The following is a 17,479-nucleotide window of genomic DNA, read 5'->3' on the forward strand; positions in this document are numbered from 1 at the left end:
CCCTTTGTTTTTTTGTTTGTGCCACCTCAGATTATTAAAAAAAAGACTAGTTAGTTCATCCGTTAACCGTCACTCACAACATAACCACGCCTTTGATAGTTCTTAACTTTCATTTCCTAAAGTTTCATTTCACGTATCATGCGTCCCCTCCTCTGTTCATAGGTGTCGCCTCGTGTCAGTCACACCTTTAAGCCAATTAAAATTAGTGAGCGGAGGCAAGAAGGCGGGGCATAGCGCACATAAAGTGAATATGCAGCAACACTGAGACATTGGACTCGGAAACTGTGGGTGTCCTGTTTACACTTACTGGTCAGCAGAAGGACTACGGAAGCCTTTTACAAATACAGGTATTTATTTCGTTTGCAGATCATTTCGTGTGTCGCATTACTGTAATGCTGAAGCTAATGTTCTCTTAAAAGAAATAGCAACAGTGCGACGTTTTAACAGTGCTGTTACACGTGTAAACGTTGTACCAATAGCTCAATACGACATTTACAGATGAAATATAAGAGTTTAGCATGTGTGTACATGTGTATTTTACATATACGTAAAAGTGGCCACGCAACAGGCTTGCAGAAGTGATGAGGTAATTCCTTTATTACACCTTACAGACATTAACAAGTGCTCACACCAAAACAAACCGCTGGTCATCATGGCACTGGACGGATGTGGCCTCTTCTGCAAATATATCCTCTTCATTTTCAACCTCATCTTTGCGGTAAGTCTGTCAAATTTTGATACCACGCAGTTTTGAGAAAACAAAGACAATCCCCCCCCCCCCCCCCCCCCCCCCCCCCCCCCCCCCCAACCACCACCCTTGGGAAAATGCCTGTAAGATACATGCATGCGTGGGTTGTTTCCTAAGTCAAATTCCAAGTTGTTAGAGTGTAGTTCACTAAGGTGCCCAAGGGTGTCCCATTGTTGGATTGTGGTTTCATTTCTGTGGAACCCTCCAGCTCAGGTTACCTTTCTACTTTCATTTCTTGAAATAAACAATACCAGCCAGTGCTTAACGATGCAGTATCCAACTATATCCTACTATTATATGCTATTACTATTACACAAGATAAAAGAGAGATCACACTTGTTCATTCATACCCTATTTTAAAATGCTTTTTTCAGTTTCAGTGTATTTTTGTTGTTTGACAGGAGTTTGTCCTAAATGTCTGCCTTTGCGTCTGACTAAACCACATTAAATATGTGATGTGAAACCAACATCAAAGGTTGACATGTAGCTTGCAGATGTTGGTGGTTAACGCTCTAGTTTCATCTCCTGTGTTTCAGGTGGTAGGTATGGTCTTCTTGGGTCTTGGTTTGTGGCTAAGATTCAGCGCTAACACCAGAGGCATCTTTGAAATAGATGCCCTCAACTCGAGTGCATTTGTTATGGGTGAGTGAATTTGTGTCCTTTCACCTAAAAAAAAAAATGCATGAAGACTGCTTACAATTATATATTCAGTGACTTGTTTCTCTCTCTCTCTCTCTCTCTCTTTTTTAATTAGGTGTGACGGTACTGATAGCTCTCGGTGCAGTGATGCTGATTGTGGTAGCGTTTGGAGACTATGGTGCCTGCAACGAGAAACGATGCGCTCTGCAAGTGGTGAGCCATTTTTTCTTCACACAGTAATTTCCTTGTAAACTGAGGCCACAGCCAAGTTTTTGTATCCTGTTGTGTGGTTACAATAACCTGTCTTACACAATGGAAATACTGCGTCTACTATTGAAATCCAAAATTAACTTAGGATTTACCTGGAAGATCTTGTAGAATCCTTGAGTGGACTAAGTTGAAGGGTGATCTAAGGAAACAATTTTGTCCATTACACTGCTATGTATCTTACTCCACTCAAGAAATATGTAGCAGTCGACAGATAACAGTTGTGAAACATACTGTGGAGTTGAAGGACAAAATAACAGAAACAGCAAATGTGATAAACTACCTATTATTTTAGATTTACATTATTTGGAAATACAGTGCCCTTACAGTCTCCTTTTCTTGAGCTCTTAGTTCATATGTTTCCTAGCTTTCTCTCTTAACATGTTGGTTCCACAGTCACAGAAATAATGTAAAAGCAACAAAGCCCAGGTTTTAGATGTTATTTTGTCTGCCCGCATCTTCAGTGTCGGAGCTTGCAAAGCCATACTTGCTTCAGAGTTTACACAAGTTCCTCTGGCCAAAAGCCACATAACTGATATTCCTCTTAAGAGCATCTAAAACAGGAACCACTCAGACAGTCAAAGAACTTTGTAGTAATTGCTACTTTACAGAAGTTATGAATTATGAAGTGATAGTATGGTAGTGCAAGTGATTTCTTTTAAAAAGCAAATTTAAAAGAAACTATGTTCAACAAAATCTCTAGAAAATTAAATTTATATGTGTGAAAGAAATCGATAATCAGACATGACAAAATGAGTTCAAAGTCTGCTCAGTGAGTACTAATACTACAGTCGCTTAAAGGCTAAATGGTCAAACAAACCATTAATAATTAAAGAGACTGAATTGTTTTCTTTCAGAGACAGAAGCCTATTTTTAATTCAAGGCCAAATGTTCAGTGTTATCTACAGTAGTAGATAAGAACAGCTGCAGGTAGAAGTGCCACATCCTGTGCAGTGTCGTCAAATCAAGTACAAAAAGTACAATTGCTGCATCTGCCCGTAGAAGGGGCTGAGGTTTTTTTATGTTCCCCAGAACTTTCATGATGCTGCAGAGCCATGGTTAGCTGGCATAATTCACATAATTCATGTTTTGTGTTCTTTAAAGGCCTTTTTGTCTGACCAGCATAAAGCAGACCACAGAGACATTACAACATGTGTGTTGCTGCAGTTTATGAACGATTTTTTTTTTTTTTTACCAATACCCGGATGTGTAAAGTATTTGGTGTCTTGTGAGTTAGAACATTGTGTTTTGTCATAACTCAATCTCTTCACCTTGTGCTTTAAATCACCTGCTACCTCTCGTGGTTCAGTGTCATTATTATTATTATTATTATTATTATTATTATTATTATACTTCCTGAAACCTGCAGACACATTTTGTCCATACATACACAAAAAGTATTGAAACTGAAAGACTTAACCACATACTATTTAAACTGTCTCAGTTTCATGTTGGGAAAGTCCCACAACACACCTGTGGGGAAAATAAGAGATGTGAGGGAGGATTGAGGAATATAAGGGGAGCCTCTTAGTAACTCATAGCTCTGCCTCTGGTGAGACCTCTGAATATCTGGGATTCTTCACATTTGACCTTTGTCTTTATTTGGCACTCAGCAACCCCTTGTTTTCATTCATCACCCTTTCTTGGGGTGGCAAAATGTACGCTCTTCCAAGCACAGATTTTAGTATGGCGTGTGAGGTTTTGTCCCCAACAATGTGAGCATAATAAACTATCAAACAGTGGGGTTAAAATGTGTTGCAAATTCAAACATGCACAAATTTGTTAAAACATCTGTGGTCACCTCTTCGAATGCCTCTTTCATTCCTTTTCCCCTGATTTCCCCTGATCTTTAATGATTTTATCTCATAGTCTCGTCTCAGTGTTCCTGTGGGAGAATCTAGAGGCATTCCTTAACTGTTACATAGCACAAAGAGCGTGTGTAGTGTAGGAAGGAACAGGCTATGACGCAGATGAAAAGTCTGATTTGCAACACATAAATGTAATGGAAAAGACTTTAGCACCGCAACAAATTGCACCAGTTTATTCCGATTCAACCTGGAGAAGACCTTGACACATCTATCACCACCATTAGCGAACCCTAATGGCAGCCATGTTGTGAATATGAGGATGATTTGAGGCTCAAGGCAACTGACAAGGAAGTAAACTGTTATTACGACTCATATTGATATGAAAGAAACTGCCTGCCTCTACATCATGATTTATGAAGTATATCAGCCTGAACATGTAACAAAAGCTGTAAATGATAATTAGATGATAGTCAGTCAAGAGTAGTTTTATAAGTTAAATTCCTCAGTGGCTGGCAAGGTGAATAGTTTTTTAGTAAAAATAGTAATTTTACCCCAATTTTTTTAGGAGAGCTTCTAACTATATTTTTATGAAGTTGATGTGTGTTTAACTGATTATTAACCTGTTTCATCTAGATCAATCAAAAGCATTTGATACAGTGAATAATTACATTCTATGAAGTAAACTGCAGAAACCTGGTTTTGTGGACACAGTGATATTAGGATTAAACTCATATATTTGTAACAGAGGACAGTTTGTTAAGATGTTGGGTTGCCATTCCCACAAAGCAAACTTGCAGTTTGGTGTGCACCATGGGTCCATTCCTGTTATTATCCTTTATTATCCATTATTTATTCTTATCACCCCTCATTTATATAAATGATTTACCAAACATGTCCAACATAGTCTCTCTCATAATGTCTGCAGATGACACAACCTTGATTTCTGTCGCACTCAAATTTTCAGTCATTGATTAAAGATGGTAACTCTGGTTTATCTGCTTATGCAGAATGCTTTAAAGTAGACAAACTGTCTCTAAATATTACAAAATCAAATGTTACTATTTTCAGTGGGAAAAAAACATATTGTCAAAACTCATCTAAGATCTTACTTGAGGGTAATGACACACTTCAAGTAAAAACTAAAAAAAAATAAAAAACTAAGTTCCTTGGAATAATCATTGACGATAACCTGAACTGGAAAGGACATGCTGATTATGTTAGTATGTTAGTAAAAGTCACCAAATCTATTGGTATAATTAGCAAATTAGGCTATTTTGTTGACAATGTCTTCATACTCTTTTTTATTCTTTAATTTATCCTTACTTTTTATATTGAAATATAATATGGGCAAGTACATTTACCACAACTCTTCACACAATCTTTCTTCAACAAAAACACTTGCTCAGGATTGAAACCTGCTCAGATCTTTGCTCCTCAACAGCTCCTCTATTTCAAACTCCTTGACTCTAAACTCAACTTCTCACAATCTATGATATTTTCCATATATATATATATATGTGTGTGTGTGTGTGTGTGTGTGTGTGTGTGTGTGTGTGTGTGTGTGTGTATATACACAATTGAAGAAGGGAAATGTTCCAGATCATTTTAGATCTTATTTATATAACTAACTCTTAGATTCACTCTTAAGTCCTTTTACAGCATTTTTTAAAAGACTTTAATTTTGGTTTTATAATCCTATTTGATGTTTTAATAGTCTGACCTTCTTTTTCTTTTATATTTATGTAAGTATATTATTTAGATAGAGGTGATAAATAAGCCCACTGGCCTTTTTTCCTGCACATTGATTTTTTTTTCTTGTTTGTAATTTTTTGTTTGATTAGAACCTGTGCAAATAAATAAACTCAAACTCATGAATGTCTTATAGTTAGGTTTATTTACCTCTTCCTCTCTTTTCAGTTCTCTGTCCTTCTGGTCATTCTGGCTGCTGCTGAAGTTGCTGTTGGAGTGCTCGCTTATTCAAGGAGTGATGAGGTGAGAGGGAAATGGGAAAAGGACGAGAGGATTACAAAACAGGGATGAAAGATAAGTTTTAAAAAATCAGTTACTGTTTATGACCTTGATGTTTTATTTTTCATTCAGGTTGGGGCGCAGATTGTGGAGTTCTACAGTAGCATGTATGCTCTGTATTTGAGCAATGGAGACCCAGCCATTGGTGTCACACTCACATTCACCCACAAGATGGTGAGTGAAAACTCTGACCATTCCCTTACCTATCCACTCTGATCTAGCACAGTTTATCTTTGTCTCATTGTGTTTTCTACTTAATGCTTTTCTAACTTGTGTTACTTGATCCTTCCTCTGTACTTTTTTGTGCAGTTTATTAGTGATATAATGTGAAATGTCAAATATGATGGTTTTTTTAATCAAATTTTGAGGATTTATTGAGTGTCTTTAATCTGTCTCCTTCTTGCTCTGCTCTATAGCTTCACTGCTGTGGAGTGACAGGAATCCCGGTGTTGGAGTTGGCTAAACAGACCTGTCCTTCACCAGATGGGATCCTTGAGCACCTAGTCATGCCTGTAAGTTGGTGCCAAGATTGGGGGTCGTTCTAATGAAGTTGGTAATAGAGTGTATTTATTATGCAACTCATAGTTTTGAGTTCATCTTTGAGTTTTATGTGTTCGCTCACAACAATGTAGGTTGACTTTAGTTTAACAAATGAATCTATTTCTGTGCTCCTAGCACTGGAAATTGAACTGCTATATTCTGCAGAATCTGGGTTAGCTACTGTCCATGTCCCAGCATGCTCACAGTTTCTCTGTCTTCATCTTCTTACAGAACTGTCCTGGGATCATCTTGGATGTATTTAACCGCAAGGCACCACTGGTGATGGGTATCTTCATTGGAACTGGAGCTCTTTTGGTAGGCAAATGTGTTGCATGCTGCCCATTTCCATACTTCCATACTATTTACCAAACAAAACAAAAAAAAAAGCATTTTCATCAGGAAAAAAATCACCAGCCTATTTTCAGAAACAAATACTCCGTGCCATTCACATAACTACAGTTCAGTGCATCATCATGAAGTGCAAGAAAATACAAATTAGAGCAGAGATGTACTGTAGATAATACTGAATTGTATAGAGATGCAATTACAGACAACCAATCAGAAGCCAGATAACAATGCTTTGTTGTGTTGTGATTGGCTCACAGTCAAAGAGGGCACAGTGGCCTGCAGGGACAAAGGCAGAGGCAACATGTTATCCACTTAAAAGGGTATCTTGAGGAGATCATACCAGACCCTACACTCAAACATTTCATACTAATGGTTCATCATTTGGGGTTTTATTTTTTTTCTAAATAAAATTATGATTGTTTGTTTTTAAGAATTACAAAACATGAAACCCAGGAAATAGGAATTAAAAAACTTGATTTATAATTTGATGATTAACAAGACAAACATCAGCATGCTAACATGCTCATGATGACAATGCTCACATCCTGATGTTTGGCTGGTATGTAATAATTTACCAGGATTATCATCCTAGTTTAGCCTGTACAGCTGAGGTTGACAGGAATGTCATGAGTTTTGCAGGTATTTGGTTATAAATCAAAGTATTGGGAAAAAAATCTTCTACAGACCTTGAATATCTGTAGCAGAAATGTCAACCTGCTGGTAGCGCTGGAGGGAAAGTCATCAGTCACTAGGATTTATCCTCTGGGGAACATGAAAGTCTGTACAAAATTTGATAGCAATCTAGTTGTGGAGATATTTCAGTCTAGACCAAAGTGTTGGACTGAAAGACATTGCAGCTATGGAGCCACATGCTGATGACAAAAAAAACATAACACACTGTAGTTTAGCTGTCACTTTTGATTTAAGGAACATTGAGGCATAACTAGCTTATCTACAGTTCCACTTTCTCACTTTTAAAAAAGTGAAAGCATATTTTCGAGTCCTCCTCGCCACAACCCCGAAATGCTTTGAAATTGTCATGTTTGAGCAGTAATTAATGGTGAACAGCATTCAAAATATGCTTAATAGCATTAAATGACAGTCAAAACACAGTACTGAAGAAAAGTGAGACTGCTGTCTTGCTGAAAATAACTGCATTCAGTTGTGTGCCTATAGACAATCTTAATTTTGTCTTTTGCTCCTGTTGTTCAAGTTTGTCATAAAGTTAATGATAGTGTTCTAACCACTGTGCACTCCTCTTTTTCTCTTTGATTTAACACCCCTTCCTCCTGCCTTGTTCTGAATTTGTTTTTCTTCACACCTCTTTTCTCCTGAATCATTTGTTCCCAAAGAGCATAGCTTTGATTTGCAGCGCCATCCTCTCCAAAAGTCTTCGTATTTCCACCTCAGCTCCTCAGTACATCATCCTGAGTCCGTCTACTGCAGCCTTGGTTAACCCTCCACCACCTCAACCTGAATTTGTCTCCACCTCTTACCCCCATCTTGACCAAGACCCAGTCGTCTTCACCCCTCTCACTGTGGCTAACATCCCTGTGGCTTAGGTTGATTGTGCTCTTGTCAGTTTTCACTCTCACTGTCATGCTGTCTTGATTTTTTATTTTTATTTTATGCCCTGGCATAGAGAGTACAAACACATGTTTTTATCATTTCTCTTCATTGCTGAACTCTTCTAGGCATGGTCACTGCTGGGTGTCTTCAGCTCCCTTTTAAAAGGAAAAATCCACCCTAAAAGTCCTAAGACACAGTTAAAACTCCTCTATTGTGTCTCTTATACTCCCAGACAATTGACCAAATGCTGATGATCCATAATGATCACACAACACATCTTCAAAACAGACTATGGGGGTTTTATATAACCATGGAGGGTTGTATGTAAGACGATGCAATTTTAAGCCTTTTTAAAATCTTTTCTACCCTACTATTAACTCATTATTACTCATCGATTGTCTGAGGAGGCTACAATAATTCAAAGTAAATCAACTTCATGTGGTGAGCTGGTGAGACAGGTTCAAGCACAGAAGGCAACACCCAAAAGTTAAATATTGCCCTTCATCACCAACTAATTCCTGGCATGCTCTTCACATCACAAATCAGTTAAAGAATATTTATACAAGGTTGGATTCTTCCTTTAGGTGTCTACTTATTCCTCACTAAACATTTTGCCTTTTTTTCTGTCTCATGCAAGCTTCTCTCTTTTGTGGCTGTGTGTAGATTGATAGCAGGGGAAGGAAAGTGCTACGTCTCTCTCTCTTTCACACTAACTCATTCTGTGGCTGTGGTTTAAACATGGAGATGATAAGAGGAGGAGCAAGTTGTTCATTGCACAGCTCTTTGTACCATCCCTGCTCTTTACTTCCACTCCACCCTCTGTGTCTGCGTGACAGATTACCACCCTGATCTGCTCCATTGTCCTCCTGCAAGCGATCAAGAAAGGCCAGCAGGCAATCACTGAGTATTATTCCAAAGTGTACTAAGAAGAGGATTCAAATTTCAACGCTGCTCGCTTCTGCCTCCTCAACAAAGACCATCGCTGGAATTCAGGATCAACAAGCAGATCGATGTTTACAGATTTTCCTCTGTATGTGAATTACTCCTGGCACTAGTTTTAGAGTTGAACAAGAATTGTGTTAAAAAGCATTTTTATACCCTAAAACATTACATTATCCTAATAATTTGTTTAGAGCTGTTGACAACCATAAATATTTCATTGTGCCTTAAAAAGAATCATACATTTGCTCTTGGTGAAATGGATGTTGCTTATAATTAGCTATTATTCATCTAGCTAGAAACTGTCACAGCTGGACAGCATGTGCGCACTAGTCTGACAAGCCTCTAGATCATTGTTAGCGTACCATAAGTAATCGAGGATGAGAGCAACACATCCATTTTAATGACAAACTCAGCTGGAAGGAGAATAGGAGACTGCTTATTTCTGTCAAATTTCCACATTTCTGTTTCACATTTCAGCAGTTATCATAATATGCAGTGTGTTCTACCATTGAGATGGCAGCCAGCGTTTTGTTGCTTTTGTCTGTTGCTGCAAGTGGAAAAAGTTGAATACACTGGGTGGTGATTTAAATGACCCCACGGCCAGTGGTGAATGTTATAGCGTTAAAACGTAATGTATATATGCAAAAGGGAGCTTTTAAAAAAAATACGGTTATATTCATTTCATAAGCTTTCCTCTGAGGTTAGGTGAAATTACAGTGCTGACACTGAAATGGGAGCCTATTACATTAAGATGTTAGCTTGAATTATCACCCGCTAATAAGTGTGCCAGGGTAATAGTTGCAGTTAGCTTTGCTGTTTTGTTACTGCTAATTCATTTCTGTTCTATAGAGCTGTAGTGTTACATATGACAGTGTGTTGGTATATTTCATTTTCTTTTATTCATGATGTGTCCAAAGTGCCACACAGACTGGCCACAACATAAAGTCAAGGGCATTCTTTAGCGTGACAAAAAATGTCATCAAGTTCTGTTTGAGGCTATTAAACTAGTTATATAACACCTGAACTGAATTGCTTTAGAGCTGTGAAGCATTAAGTGCTGCATTCCTGTGAAAGCTGTTTTGATACTGAGGAAAAACATCTTGCCATTAACGCACATAATAGTTACACTTTTTCCATTCCCTTGGGTGTCTGTTCCCGTCAAAAGCTTCTGTGACCAAATAAAAGCACAAGAAGAGTTCAGTATAGAAAGAGAAATGTTTAAATGCCTTATATTGCTTGTTTTCTTTCTCTGTACTGTGTAGTAGAAATAATTGCATTGCACTATATTGTTGTGGTTATGTTGTTAAAGCTCACAATTTTAGAAATAAATATTCCACTGAGGGCTTTTTTCCTCTTCACCAAGACTTGTGGACTTGTCATTTCCATAAAATTACAAAACAAAGAGTGCAGTTGTGTAAAAGTAGCTTTATTTCATTGCTCACGTGTCACTGTTGGGACCTATGAAGAAGAAAAGAAGTTAATGTGGTTTTCACCAACACCTCTGAGGAGGCTCAAGCTGATAAATCACATTTTACCCATAGATTGTCATGTTTTCACCCATTTGTAGTGATATTTGTGTTGAATTTATGGCTTATTGTGTTATAGACTGTTAGCATCACCCTCTATGTAATCATGCAACACAAAGTCCAATATAATGACTTCACCATGTAATGCATTCAGGGTATTGAAAGGAATTCATTTGTGTGGCATGCGTATAGCTAATGCAGAGTCAAGGTTGTGGCTGTTTGTAAGGTCAAGGGCCCTGCTTTCATTATGAAGACGCTTTTAAACCTCAAACTACTGAACCACTCCTCTGTTTCATGATTATATCTTATGTGTTGATCTTACTGTTGATGCAGCCTACAGTGCAGTCACTGTATGCAGCAGAGCACATTTCTGTCAGGCACAAAAAGTAGATCTGAGGGGAGAGAGGAAAACAAAAAACAAAAAAAAACCAAAACAAAACAAAAAAACAGGAACAACATTGAAATGGCTTTACCACATAGTTACAATAATCCTTTTCTACATTTAGTCACCATACAAGTGTCTGGTTACAGTCAGAAACAGATGCCAGACTTTTAGCATATCAGGACTGAATACTGTTCTGCCCCCTTGTGGTGATCTGAAGTCAAGACACCAACACTGCTACTTATTTGCATTCTCTACTTCAGCTCACTCAGAATGATATGACTATGGATACATCTGAACAAAACCCAAAGCAACATTAAAACATAATAAACAATATTTTTTTTAGCTCAGTGAGACACTCCTACAGGCTACTGAAACATCAAATACATTTTTATAGCTGCTGGAATGTCTATAATTTACCTCTCCTTTCATCATCTTGCCTGTGTTCTGCTTCTTCCCCGTCAGGATGCTCATAGGGATCATTTGAATGTTGCTGAGTGATATAATGGAAATAGGGGATATGAAAGGGAATGTACAGTGGCTGAGGGATGCTGGGATATCCCATCTCAGCAGCATGAGCCTGCCAATCTATGCTGCTGTAGCCAGAGTCTGAAGGAAGCTGAGATTCTGATTTTGTGGTTTCTTTTTCAAAGTTCATGCTTTCTCCAGGATCCTGGTTGTCTACAGACACTTTAGGCTGGTAGTACAGGTGGTAATAATAGTAGTCAGGATATACAAGGCCATTTGGATCGTCATACATTGATTCTGTGGGCTGAGTAGTGGTCTGTTGTGATGGAGGATGTTTGCAATATGATGGATGCTGTGGTGGAGAGGAAGATGCTGGAAGCAGAGGGTCTAAAGCTTCTTTAGATGAGGTTGGAGACACACGGTTGTCAGCGCTGAGTAAACTCTCAGGTCTATAATACAGCTGATAGTAGCCATGATAAGGGTGGTAGTAGTATAGGTATGGAGGAGGATTATGATTGGACGATGGAGTCGGGGGAGAGGGATGTTCATGAAGAGGAACTGCCACAGGGTCTGGCAGGGGAGGTTGAACTGCAGGAGTCACAGATACAGACTGTCTCTTTTTGTCATCCAGCTCCTCTTTTACATCATCATCATCATCATCTTCAGATAGAAGTGGATGCAACATATGTTTTTGAAGGTTAATCACTTCGTCTGAGCTTGGCTGCTCTGTGTAGGCCTTCAAGTCATATTTGTCATGAACTGGAAGTACTGATGAGTGAGGAAGTGGATAAAGAGAAGTCTTCCACTTGGTGTTATGATGATCAGACAAATTTGGTTTTGCAGCAGTGTTAGGACTGAGAGGAGACAATTTTTTGGCCTCGCCCCTAGCAATATGTGGAAAGTAATAGAGGTAGTGGTATGGATATGGCTGTGGGGGATGAGGTGCATGAGGGGCAGGGCTTGTATGATAGAATTTAGGAGTTGGAGGGATGTAAGGAGGAGAGGCAGCCTCAGGAACAGGCTGAAGGGACTGGTCTGAGTTAACTCTGCCGAGAGCCTCAGACTGCTGGAAGTTGGGGGGCAACACTGGTGATTCAGGGTTATTAGAATTAGTTAAAGACAGTTCTGAAGGAACCTCGGGGCCTGGATCGGGGTCTTCAGGTGGGCCAGGAAGAGGGATTTTGGGGTGATGGTAGTAGTGGTAGTATGGATTGAAGGCATGGCTTGGGGGCTGGAGAGAAGGGGCTTCAACTTGCATCTGAAAGCCTGCATCTATGGCGCTGCGCTTCTCAGAGAGATTGTAAAGATCTGAATACGCCCTACTTGAATCATCCATTTCCTTTGTAGATAACAGAGAACTGCGGACATCAAAGTGTTTATATGACTCCATCACAGGAATCCCTCGGGAGTAGTAGTCTTGATAGTCGGGCTGGGAATCAACAGGAGGGGTAGGCTGTGGACTAAACGTTGGGTCAGGAGCTGAGGATGTGGAAGTAGGAGGGTTATTTGCATCGTGTACACCAGGACCAGGATACCTGTGATGATATGTAGGATGGGGATAGTAAGGCGGGGCCAGGTAGAAAGGTGGAGCCCACGGAAAAGGCCCCAGGGTTTCTGGCATAGGCTCCATTGGCCCACTGGTTAGATGATGACGGCTGTCGACCAGAGGCTGATGGGTTAATGGGAGTTCTTCAGGGGGAGAGACAGGACAGGCCAGTGTGAACATCTTTTCTCCTACTTGAAGAGAAAGTGTGTGTTTTCCATCCTGAAAAAGATCAAAGATTTTCTTTGAGGCTGTATAGAAAAATCACATACGTGAAGTTCTGTTTAGGACTGGAGACAACTCTATCTGAACTTAATATTTAGACATGTTGCAAAAATGCATGGATATATTAGTTGCAAATATTGCCCATATTTGGCAACTGAGGTCAGGGCTTAGAAATAGTGTGAGGGTCATTTCATACACTCTGTAAACATGGACAGTTGTTGGGGGAACCTCTGTCCACTATGGGTGGTTGGAGACGGTGTCTTTATCCTTTCTGCTTTGACTCTGTCATTTCAACACTGGTCACAGTTAAACTTCCTTATGAGGCCAAGTTACACCTATAATGTGTTGATGCTTTTTTTTTTTAGATGCAATTGCATGACTAAATAATTTTCACTTTTTAAATTTTTTTTACAGTTGATTTAGTAGTTATATAAAAATTATAATATATCTTGTGTTTTGTAATTCAAATATTTTAAACTCACATTTGTTGTTTTCAGGCATTTAGTTTTGGTGATTGATAATTTAGTTAATTTATTTTATTTTGGGCATTTCATTAATAGTTGTATTTAGTTCACAGGTGATGGTTTTCTTAAAGATATTTTGACCATTTCCTATTAGAAATGTATTGTATGTATTTGACTTGGTTCATTTCTCCATCAAATAGTCTCAAATGCACATAAATAGAAACAAAGCTTGTAGACATCTGGTAAAGTCATTGCTGAGTGAGCCATTGCTATTGAGCCACAATCTTTCAACCACCTACAAATATTAGGATTAATTCACTAAAGGGGCCATAAAAACCCAATTTCTGTGCAATTTCACATATTGAAAAGGTAATTTTAATATCTTAGAGCAGGATAATCTAAATCCACCTTTGTCTCATTAATATAAACTTGTATTTAAATTACCTTTACTGTGATGCCACATGTAATGAATGGAGCAGTGATTAAAATCTCTCCATCTTGTCTATTCAAAGTGTAGCCACACTGCTGAGCCAGCATTACCAGGGGGGTCCATTCTCCTCTGACTGCAGGGGAACAGGAGAAAACGATTATTTTCAAGTGAGGAAAATTATAGAGAGGTCATAAATATTTGAAATTTGCATTTTTATTTTGTTTAAACCTTTGGCGTTTACCTTTTACCTTTAGCTCCTCTGTAGCAGACAGACCCTGCACTTTGACAGACATACCATACGGGGAGCAGCAGAGTGAGGATGGGCCTGCATCCTGAGGCTGGATGTGAGTGACTGGGCACGACATCTTGACTGGAGTTCCCCTCCACAGCAGAGGCAACACATAGCTGTCATGCTGAGCAAACATGTTTTAAAAATAACATTTTATTATTTTACTTCTTTTGGCTAAAAATATTTTTATATCCAATACAGATGACAATGAATAAGAAGGAAGCTTTCAGCATTTAAAGGAGAAAATTAAAAACATGAGTCAACCATCCATGAAAGTCCCTAACTTCAGTTGTCTGACTCAGATCTGCAAAAAGCCTTCAGTAGGATTTGAAATCAGACACATCATCATCAGAAAAAGTATATTTTTTTCCATAACTTAGACACTCAAAATGTGCAGATATGCTGTACCAATAGTAGCTAGTTGTTTGAAGTCTGCAATGATTATCAGATCTGTACATTTGATATACTAAACATACAGTATTCTATGGATCCCACACCTCTTGTGTGACATGGCAGGCATCGTATTGAGCCATCAGACTGAGGTCTCTCCATGTAGACTGGACAGAGTAGCCACACTGAGGTGGCAGCTGGGACAGGGGCACGGATGACTCATTCACTAAGACACAAATACACACCAATACAAAACCTTAATTTCACTCTTATGAGCAAGGGCGTGATAAACAAATTTACATAAAGACACTGGTTAATGTAATTCTACATAAAGACAACCGTCTACGAAAGGAAACTTTAGACACCAGTTCCGACTATACCCGTCTAGTATTCCTTCAATGTCACTATCCCAGACAAAGCTGGAGTCTTTGTGAATCACAATGTAAACCTGGGAGAAGCTGTAGTCTCACCTCGGTCCAGCCATAGCTGTACAGCTCGTCTCCTCCTGACAGTGAGGGTCATGGTGTCGTCTCCACACTCCACCACAGGCTGCAGCTTCTGCCAGCTCTCCTCTGAGCCACTAAGCCGCTGACCTCTGATCCACGCCCGGCCTTTATGAGCCTGGACTGGTAAACAAAAACAAGACTCTGTTCACAACAGAGGACACAGCCTTACGATATCTGTATATTGTACTGCCAGGGTCTCTCAGCGGAGGAGCCATTGACTGCTACTACTTTAATTTCAGATTCAGAAAAATAAATATTTTCCATCATACTGTGACTGGAATTTGTGATGTGGCTCACTAATGAATTAGTAAAAACATAACATAATACATCTCTTCCTGCCTGATAAATTTTTTTTGTAAAAAAAGGGAATTCATCAGAAGACAACATTTCTGAAACACAGGATATGTGCTCAATTATGTATCCAATTGGAGAGAACTGACATTAAAATATATGGCACTCCTTGTAGGTAACACTGTATAGACTGGTGCTTGCAGCTACACTAGGACTGTATACACTGTCAGCTTTAAAATACTTACCTTAGCACAATGCATCATTGTTTGGAGGCCCACATAATAATGTTTTAGTGCTGGAAGCCATATTTGTTAATAAGCCATTCAATTTTCTGCTTAATGACATGGCAGCCTCATGTGTCAGGGCTTAATGACACGACTCTGTTCTCTACAGCAGCACCATGTTTTCAGTTCCACACTTGGCTGTTAAATAAACATACATATGCTAATTTACTATAACAAATATGCAAAATATGCTACTAAACAATACAACTTCCATAGACAGACATTCAGGGGAAAGCCTCTGCCTTACCTGGAAAGGCAGAATCTGATTGGTAGCCCACATGAGGGACGTTAGTTTCAAGTTGACCATTTATGTAAAACTTGCCGTTGATTACGTGCTTAATTTTTCCTGCGCCACAGTTTTCACTTGGGGGGTTCAGTGAAGAATACATCCGCTCCACCTCGGTTTGCTTCGGTTTGTTAAGGTTTTTTAAGCTTTTGTCACTTGAAGAAGACGCCATTCTGTGTCTGAGTCTCTGGTCAGACTGTATCCTGTCCCTGTTTTTGAAGTTGTCAAACACTCGTGATGTTCTGGACTCTTCTCCCTGCCTTCCTGAGTCCAGGTGTTGCCGCTTTCTGTCCTCTCGGTTGAAGGGATGAGTCGTTAAATCGCTGTTCCTGTCATTATGAGGAGCCGGATGAGAGTTTGGTTGGGAGGAATAAGTAGTAGGCTCACACCAACCCACTGAAGGTAAAGTTATTGTTATGATGGTGTAAATGAGAAATACACCTAAGTAGTATCCTTTTTGTTTCAAATGCATCGCCAATACGCGTTTCTCTCTGTGCACCAAAACACTGGGACAGAGTGAACAGCAGCAGTACTTTTGTAGACTTCCTGGCAGCACACCTGCTCACTAATTGGTCCTAATTAGCCAGATGGCACATATAGTGTAGATAGTGGATTATTATTACAACTGTTGCAGACTTCCCAACACGTTTCATATGTATTTTTTTCTTTTTGAAACATTTTTCCATTTTGTGCTACATAATTCTTGCCTACTACACTACATTTCGGGAGAAATACTGTACTTTTTACTACACTGTATTTACTTGACACATAGATACTAGTAACCTTTTAGGTTAAGATTCTGCATTAAAAAGACGGTCAAGAAAGAGAAGAAATTCTGGTTTTGTATGTCTATGAGGAGTTAGAGACATTTCCCTTCCAAACTTCTCAGATGGTTTCATTTAGGTAATTGTAAACAAATAATTCAATATTTCACAAAAAAAGCAAAAAATGAATATAAATTTGTGTAGCAGAACATTTTTTTTCTTCTTTCTTAGGTCCATTAATCATCTCATGACCTCTCAGATTTATTTTTTGATACTTTGTAGGGGGCCAGACCCCAGGCTGTGAACCACTCCACTAAACTACAAACTACCAATTTCACATATGCTTTCATACATCAGTATTAATCAATTCTAGTAATGTAATTTATAATAATACATGGGGCCCATTTTGAGTATGTTTACTTTTGTTACTATAACTACACTTTGCTGACATTCTTGCTGAATACTTATGTACTTGAGTGAAATTTTGAAAGGACTTTTGTGACTTCTAATGCAGTATTTTTACATTCTTGTTCTGGTACTGAGGTAAAGGACATGAGAACAACTGCAAATTATAGTGTAGGCTGAAAGAGATACGAGGTGCATTTAAGGAATAGAAGTGATGTGCTGCTGCTGCTGCTCTGAATAACATGGGCTACATAATGATGCCGAAAAATGATTTAAAAAAATCTTTAACACAACCTTTTCTGTCCACTAGAGGGTGGCGCTGCATTGCACTAAGTCA

The 17,479-nt window shown here is 38.9% G+C and overlaps 2 protein-coding genes across 5 annotated transcripts; one reads left to right on the top strand and one right to left on the bottom strand.

Moving 5' to 3' along the window:
- The first annotated feature begins 236 nt into the window (after nt 1–236).
- On the top strand, nt 237–10,253 carry zgc:65811 (uncharacterized protein LOC393524 homolog). Of its 2 annotated transcripts, none has more exons than XM_042393854.1 (9): nt 237–347; nt 612–718; nt 1,285–1,390; nt 1,503–1,600; nt 5,380–5,454; nt 5,563–5,664; nt 5,907–6,002; nt 6,262–6,345; nt 8,784–10,253. In XM_042393854.1, the coding sequence occupies exons 2-9, from the start codon at nt 653–655 to the stop codon at nt 8,871–8,873; spliced, it is 717 nt and encodes a 238-aa protein (XP_042249788.1). In that variant the 5' UTR covers nt 237–347; nt 612–652; the 3' UTR covers nt 8,874–10,253. The 2 variants fall into 2 exon arrangements, with proteins under 2 accessions (XP_042249788.1, XP_042249787.1); XM_042393853.1 differs by lacking the exon at nt 8,784–10,253 and adding an exon at nt 7,731–8,777.
- Nucleotides 10,254–10,294: 41 nt separating this feature from the next.
- LOC121884825 lies at nt 10,295–16,501 on the bottom strand. 3 transcript variants are annotated; one of them, XM_042393845.1, is made up of 8 exons: nt 16,010–16,501; nt 15,077–15,232; nt 14,714–14,832; nt 14,169–14,340; nt 13,942–14,060; nt 11,218–13,030; nt 10,738–10,807; nt 10,295–10,347 (listed from the first exon to the last, which is right to left on the bottom strand). In XM_042393845.1, exons 1-7 carry the CDS (start codon nt 16,443–16,445, stop codon nt 10,761–10,763), a joined length of 2,862 nt encoding a protein of 953 aa, XP_042249779.1. In that variant the 5' UTR covers nt 16,446–16,501; the 3' UTR covers nt 10,295–10,347; nt 10,738–10,760. The 3 variants fall into 3 exon arrangements, with proteins under 3 accessions (XP_042249779.1, XP_042249778.1, XP_042249777.1); XM_042393844.1 differs by having other exon boundaries at nt 14,223–14,340; nt 15,935–16,501; XM_042393843.1 differs by having other exon boundaries at nt 15,935–16,500.
- Between the last annotated feature and the right edge of the window lie 978 nt (nt 16,502–17,479).

The sequence above is a fragment of the Thunnus maccoyii genome, chromosome 18 (assembly GCF_910596095.1).
Source record: "Thunnus maccoyii chromosome 18, fThuMac1.1, whole genome shotgun sequence".
NCBI classification, from domain to species: domain Eukaryota; kingdom Metazoa; phylum Chordata; class Actinopteri; order Scombriformes; family Scombridae; genus Thunnus; species Thunnus maccoyii.